General features: G+C 57.6%; 1 protein-coding gene across 5 annotated transcripts in view; it reads right to left on the bottom strand.

Moving 5' to 3' along the window:
- The window catches only part of ZXDC (ZXD family zinc finger C), a 33144-nt gene extending 25907 nt beyond the window's left edge, over positions 1-7237 (bottom strand). For 3 of the 5 annotated variants that reach the window (XR_009183615.2, XM_004449094.5, XM_004449093.5), the window contains exons 1-4: positions 6196-7237; positions 3484-3636; positions 3306-3384; positions 2263-2393 (exon numbers count right to left, since the gene is read on the bottom strand). Coding sequence is in view for 4 of the 5 variants with exons in the window: in XM_004449094.5 (XP_004449151.2) it covers positions 2263-2393; positions 3306-3384; positions 3484-3636; positions 6196-7213 (1381 nt within the window). In the remaining variant the exon portion in view is untranslated. The remainder of the gene's footprint in view (positions 1-2262; positions 2394-3305; positions 3385-3483; positions 3637-6195) is intronic. The other 2 variants (XM_004449095.5, XM_004449097.5) reach the window with 1 other exon arrangement.
- Between the last annotated feature and the right edge of the window lie 201 nt (positions 7238-7438).

Consider the following 7438-nt stretch of genomic DNA (forward strand, 5'->3'; position numbering starts at 1 on the left):
CCACTACCTCCCTGGCCTCACGCACATGCAGCCTGCCACCCAGCACCCCGGGAGCCTCCCCCACCACCACGTCCCTCCCTGGCCTCACGCACGGACAGCCTGCCACCCAGCACCTGCGGGAGCTCCTCCCACCACTACCTCCCTGGCCTCACGCACGCGCAGCCTGCCACCCAGCACCCCCGGGAGCCTCTCCCACCACGTCCCTCCCTGGCCTCACGCACGCGCAGCCTGCCACCCAGCACCCCCGGGAGCCTCCCCCACCACTACCTCCCTGGCCTCACGCACGCGAGCCTGCCACCCAGCACCCCCGGGAGCCTCTCCCACCACCACGTCCCTCCCTGGCCTCACGCACGCGCAGCCTGCCACCCAGCACCCCCGGGAGCCTCTCCCACCACGTCCCTCCCTGGCCTCACGCACACGCAGCCTGCCACCCAGCACCCCCGGGAGCCTCCCCCACCACCACGTCCCTCCCTGGCCTCACGCACGCGCAGCCTGCCACCCAGCACCCCCGGGAGCCTCTCCCACCACGTCCCTCCCTGGCCTCACGCACGCGCAGCCTGCCACCCAGCACCCCCGGGAGCCTCCCCCACCACCACGTCCCTCCCTGGCCTCACGCACGCGCAGCCTGCCACCCAGCACCCCGGGAGCCTCCCCCACCACCACGTCCCTCCCTGGCCTCACGCACGCGCAGCCTGCCACCCAGCACCCCCGGGAGCCTCCCCCACCACCACGTCCCTCCCTGGCCTCACGCACGCGCAGCCTGCCACCCAGCACCCCCGGGAGCCTCCCCCACCACCACGTCCCTCCCTGGCCTCACGCACGCGCAGCCTGCCACCCAGCACCCCCGGGAGCCTCCCCCACCACTACCTCCCTGGCCTCACGCACATGCAGCCTGCCACCCAGCACCCCCGGGAGCCTCCCCCACCACCACGTCCCTCCCTGGCCTCACGCACGCGCAGCCTGCCACCCAGCACCCCCGGGAGTTTCCCCCACCACCACGTCCCTCCCTGGCCTCACGCACGCGCAGCGTGCCACCCAGCACCCCCGGGAGCCTCTCCCACCACGTCCCTCCCTGGCCTCACGCACACGCAGCCTGCCACCCAGCACCCCGGGAGCCTCCCCCACCACCACGTCCCTCTCTGGCCTCACGCACGCGCAGCCTGCCACCCAGCACCCCCGGGAGCCTCCCCCACCACCACGTCCCTCCCTGGCCTCACGCATGCGCAGCCTGCCACCCAGCACCCCCGGGAGCCTCCCCCACCACTACCTCCCTGGCCTCACGCACATGCAGCCTGCCACCCAGCACCCCCGGGAGCCTCCCCCACCACCACGTCCCTCCCTGGTCTCACGCACATGCAGCCTGCCACCCAGCACCCCCGGGAGCCTCCCCCACCACTACCTCCCTGGCCTCACGCACATGCAGCCTGCCACCCAGCACCCCCGGGAGCCTCCCCCATGTTGCACTTTTCTGTCTCCAACACCAGACCACGTTTGCCTGCTAGCTCTTCCTCATTCTTCGGTTGACTGGGAGGCCCCTCTCATCCCAAGAACAGCTGGGGGGACCTTCTGTGTTCCCATAGCTATGTGTTCACCTGTCTGCACACCCCCAAATGGAACCTTGATGACAGGAGCTGTGTCCCATGAATGCCATCTGTATTACGTTTGTTTTGTTCTAAGAACTGGTCCCCACTTTAAATGGGTCTTTTTATGCCCATTTTCCAGATAAGGAAACAGGCCCAGAGAAGAAACTTGCCTGGGGTCACCACTAAGCAAGTAGGGGAGCTAGGATGTGAACACGCAACCATCAGACTTGACTCCACCTGCTGCTTCCCCAGGGAGTCTATAGTACCAGGCCAGCGCCAGCCCACAAAATGCACACCCTACGAAAATGCAAAAACCCCTGGGCTGGGCTGCTGGGCTGCTACAATAGGAACAGCTGCTGTTCAGTGAGGCCCTACTACACGCTGGATGCCAAAATAGGCAGATCACGTGATCTTCACAGCCCCCAAGTTACGCAGGTTAACGTAATGTCACACATCAGATGTGTGGGAGGGCCTGAGTGCAAACCAAGCTCTGATCTGGAAGTCTATGCTCTTTCCAAAATACAGCAGTTAACTCAATACAAGCCACTTAAACGTAATGCTTGCAACTTGAACGTATCTTGTTTCCAAGCAACTAAAACTTACCTCTGAACAACTTAAGCTTACAACATAAACAGTGACATACTCGGTGCAAAGCTCTAAGTAAAGTTTTAAAATCTACCTTCCACAGGACACTCAAACGGCTTTGTACCCAGGTGGGTGATGCTGTGGCCCTTCAAATGCTCTGCTCTCGTGAATGATTTCCCACAGCCTTCCACGGGGCAGGTGAATCTCCGGTCATCATCATGTTTCCTGCCAAACAGAAGAAGAAACTAATGACACACCCCAAAGGCCCAAGGTCTCAAAGATGATTCTTTGAAAATTCTGCAAAATATACCATGCTGCAAACCCCCTGCATTACCAAAAAATCATCAGTACCTTTCAGAAAATCCTAATTCTGTCGCTAATCCATGTGAGAGATTTGCAATTTAACCATCCCCAAATTAGAAATTCTACTTGAATGCTGAAGCCGATCCTAGAGTCAGAGAGCAAGCAATTAGTGCTGCTTCGTTCGATATAGGAACCAGAGTCCCAGATGTACTGATGAGGCTGTTTTCATTGTTTGGAAATCTCCATAATAAACAAGCTTTCCAAGCTACCTGAGGAAGGCAGAGCCAAGGCTGTAATTCTTGAAAGCCTCTGTGAAATCAACATGTGAAGATTGTCTTTTCCTAAGTAACATTTTTGTTTTCAATCCCTCATACCCAGCTGTATAAACCTGGAGAAACCACCCTCCCTGAATCTCCACAGACAACGGGAGGCTAACAGGAACACAGGTGCTGCAGAGCCTGCACAAAGACCAGAGTGTGAGGTGCTCAGCCCCACACGGACACAGGCTTAGCGCTGCAAGGTAGTCAACAGCGCTACGCAAAGTTTGTAATGACACAAGGAAAGCTTGTTTTACAATTACAGGTTAAAAAAAAATACAAAATTGCATATGAAGTATACCAATCAAGTATAAAAAAGGTATTTTTCAGAAAAAAATTATTTACATGATGAAATTCTGGCAATTCTCTTATCATTTTCTGAATTTTCCGAACTGTCTACAGTGAGCTCCTACTTTTATAACTTAGGAGCTAAATATATTTCATCCATGGGTTTCTGCTACTGACAAAAATCATTCATTTTCAAAACAGATAATGTATACCAAAATGTAAAGACAACCTTTTGTGCCTTAGGAGTTTGGACATGCTGGTGAAGGTCCAGCCACAGCTGTCAGAGTCACAGATAAAAGGTCTTTCACCTGATAAAAGGAAAAAGCAATACAGCATAATTATAAATGTAAAGCTACCCCTGGAATAAGTCTGGTGTTCAAATGAAGCGGCATTCTCTAGCCCATTACCTGTATGACTTCGCAGGTGAATCTTCAGGCGACAGGCTTTGTCATATTGTTTGCTGCATCCAGGAAAGGAGCAAGAGAAGAGCTCCTGCTCCCTGAAGTGGGCTCGATTGTGGGAAAAGAGTGCACTCACGGTGATAAAAGTCTTCTCACAGCCTAACAAAGAAAAAGCAAACCCTGACCACTGGTGGAACGAAGACAGGACCACACAGTTAGTGCTAAGTCACAATCCCAGGCCACTGCTCACACTGAACTAGACCAGGAAAAAAAAAAAGATGCGTAAGCACCTCTAAAGACATGACCATTAACGGTGGGCTCTGGGGCAGCTAAAATCGGGATGGCAAATGGAAGCCAAAAGGACACCCAGGTCTCCTCTTGCAAGCTGACTTTGAGATGGTACAATTAATCAAGAGGAAGTCCTCCAATCACAGCCACCTGTTTGCCAGCTTTGTAGCACTGATCTTTAAAAAAATCTGTGCATCTTCTGTGAACTCAAATTTCAATGCTGCTTGTGTGATACCCGAGAACACATGAGAGAATTTAAATACAAAAGAACAAGATCTAATGTGGAGGGTGAAACTTTGGAGGGCCACAAACCACATGAAGATGTTTGTTTTTTTTTCACTTCTCTACATTTCTAAACATTCCCCCTGACATCCCCTGCAGCTACCGACCACCACCTTGTTTCTCACTTTGTGCCCATTTCCAGGGTTTGCTGTTTTGTCTAACGAAGTTAAGACAGCGATCTTCACTCGCTTGGCTTTTCCCATCACCTCCACCTGCGGCCACAGAACAGCGCATACCTCTGCAACTCCCAAAGGCGCCATATTAATGCTCTGACAAAAATGCTCAATGCTCAAGTACGGTGGAGAACGATAAGCTGAAAGCTGTGGAACAGGTTTCTTTGTGGCAGCTCTTCACAGAGCCTTTAACAAGCCACCATCAGGCCTGCAAATCACCAAGCAGAGAGACTACCCAGCACTGGGGAAAAGAATGCATCCCGGAATCCCACTTTGCCCAGCCACACTTCACCTTAAATGCCCGTCTCCCTAAACACCCTAAAAGCCTCCTCTTCGGCCTGAATCTGCTCCTCTGCCAGCACAGGTTCCTATTTCGGGCTTTGGTATATCATTTGCTGGTCTATCAGGGAAAAGTGCCCCCCACCTCCTCCAGCAGTAATCCCGCCCTCTGCCTCTGCCCCTTCCTTCTTTCCTGGAGCCTCCTCACCTTTCCCACTGTCGCTGCCCGATTGATTCAGGCCTTCAGAAAACTCATGCCCAGGCCTTATGGTGCTTTACTGGCCTCACCTGATTCTATCAATCTCCCAGACTGACCATCCAACTCAAAACCATCAGGGGGATCTCATGCCTTACACCAGGCTGGACAGAATGATGCTCTTTCCGCCTTTTACTAGGGCAAGGATCGAAGCTACCACCAGATTCCCAAAGAATGGATGTATGAAAAAGGTTTCAATCGTGGCATGTTGTCTACGGTGAGGTCTGCACAAGACAGTCCACCACCACAAGGGAGGAAAACCTTAGAACCTGCTAGTATCTGTGGTCATCTCACCCTTTCAAACTTTCTGTATGTGCATGCTTCATACTGTACACTTTATTGGAAGAGCAGAGCACGTACATAGTATGCGTAGACACGTAGTACACACGTACACACATATGCCGGTGATATGCTGGTGTGCGCTGGAAGTTCTGATGTTTTAATGAGTGGGGAGTGGGCGGCCTTCCCCTCTCTCCCCCGCCCTCCCATACTCTTCCAATCTCACTTCCACTCCCCCAACCTCTTACACAGTCAGCCCACAGCTCCCAGCCAGGCTCTGCTGTTTCATCCACCTGCCCCAGGAACGGCCCATCCTTCCCGAAGGGCTCCCGGAGCCTTGTCCACAGCCAGCAATCTCTTCCCTGTCCGGAGCACTGTCCCTCTAGAACACCCAAAACCTGCCTGGTCTGCCAGTTAACTGTGAGGGAGTGTTTTATTAACTGTGACCACAGGCAGACGCAGCGTGTGGGGGAAGGAACCCACGCTCCATCTCCACACTGCTCTGCCTGAGTCCTCCACCAGTAAAGTGAGGATCACCAGGAAGTTCAAAGAAAATAAAAGGGTAAGAGCACAAAACACTGTGCAGCTCTGAGAAAATAAAAGGAGAAAAGGCAAAAAAAAAAAACCACAGAGCCTAGCAGACTTCAGTGTCTTTACTGCGCTTTGAGGTCTGGTATCTGGCCACACTCATCCTTGTTCCTCTTGCCAGATTTTGTACCCACTATTGACTCAGTCATTGATGACGGAGGAAAACAAAAGACCTGACTCACAGGCACATCTTAAGAAAGATGATGCCTCCACCAAGGGAAAGGAAACTGGGATTATCTGTAGCCACGGGACTGTCAAATCCTCAACAAGGTAGGGTTGAGATAGCACATTTAAGCACCCGGAAAGAACAGGGACCCTGAATCAGGAGTGCTTCCAAATCTCACCATTCCCCTTCCGTGTTATGAGACCCCCCGATTTAAAATTCTGCCAGAATAGAGCGGCCAGCGACGGGCGGATGCTACGCCTACTCCCCCGGACGGTATGGGGCACCCTGGGCCTGCACGGCTGTCGGGCCGCCATCGGGGACTCGTAACCCCAGTTTTCATTAACAGGGCCCTGGGAACCTCGCGCAGCCCCCTGCCCGCCTCCCGCCGGCATCCGACGCGCGGTTACCAGGAAAGTCACACTTGTAAGGCCTCTCGGGCTCGAAGTGGCTGCGCTGGTGGGAGCTGAGTTTGGCGTGCGTGGGGAAGCGCTCGGCGCACACCTCGCACTTGAACAGATTCTGCTCGTGGCCCTTCATGTGCGCCTTGAGATTGTAGATGGTGGTGAACTTCTTGCCGCAGCCGCCCACGGGGCAGCTGAAGGGCCGCAACTTGTCGTGCGACTGCAAATGCCTCTTGAGCTTGTAGGAGGTGGTGAAGGCCCAGCCGCAGCCGTCCAGGGGGCACTTGAAGGGCCGCCGGCCCTGGCTGCTACCGTGCGTCAGCAAGTGCACCTTGAGCTGGTGCTTTTTGGCGAAGGTCTGCGCGCACTGCGGCTCAGGGCAGCGGTAGGTGGGCGCGCCGGGGCCAGCGCCCGGGGCGCCGCAGCGGCCCTCCGCGGCCCTCGCGGCCTCCTCGCCCGACGTCAGGATGGCCGCGGGCTCAGCCAGGAGCAGGGCGCCGGGCGGCGCCGGAGGAACCCCAGGCTGCGGGCCGGGCGGCGGCGGCGCGGCCAGCGTGAACACGCCGTTGTCGAAGCACACCAGCAGGTCCTGGTTGTTGATGGTGATGGTGCCCGCGAAGGCGGCGGCGGGGCCGGGGGCGGCGGGAGGGCCGCTGGGGCCCTGCCCCGGCCGGGCCGCCGCACTCGCGCTGCGCCCGCCTCGCGTGGGCCCCGGGCCGGGCTCGGTATCCCGCCGCTCGGGGGCCTCGGCGGGGCTGCCGCGCGCCACTTCCAGCAGCACCACGAAGGAGTCGCCGGCGCCGCCGTCCTCCGCGGGCGGCGGGCCCAGCTCGGAAGCCGCCGGGGCCTCCTCGCGCCGCGGCCCGGACCCGCCATCTTCGGGGCCCCGCAGCAGCAGCAGCCGGCGGCGCGCGGGGCCCGGGCTGCCGGGCGGCCCTGGCCCTCGTCGGAGCCGGCCGGAGCCGTCGCCGCCAGCTGGGCCCCCGCGCGAGGTGCGGGCGGCGAGCGGCCCCGGGAGTTCCATGTCGGCGGCCCCGAGGCTGCAGCGGAAGCCGGGCCGGCGGAGGAAGCGCGAGCCCGCGCCGCCCCGCGGCGTGCGCCAAAGTCCGGCGCGGAACGCGGCCCGGAGCCTCGCGCATGCGCCCGGGGAGGGAGGCGCGCAAGGCCTGCTGGGCCCGGGGGACGGCGCGCCTCGGGGGACGCCGGGGCGGGGCGTCGTGGGCGCAGCCCGGAGAGTCTCTGCTCTACG

The sequence above is a fragment of the Dasypus novemcinctus genome, chromosome 26 (assembly GCF_030445035.2).
Source record: "Dasypus novemcinctus isolate mDasNov1 chromosome 26, mDasNov1.1.hap2, whole genome shotgun sequence".
NCBI classification, from domain to species: domain Eukaryota; kingdom Metazoa; phylum Chordata; class Mammalia; order Cingulata; family Dasypodidae; genus Dasypus; species Dasypus novemcinctus.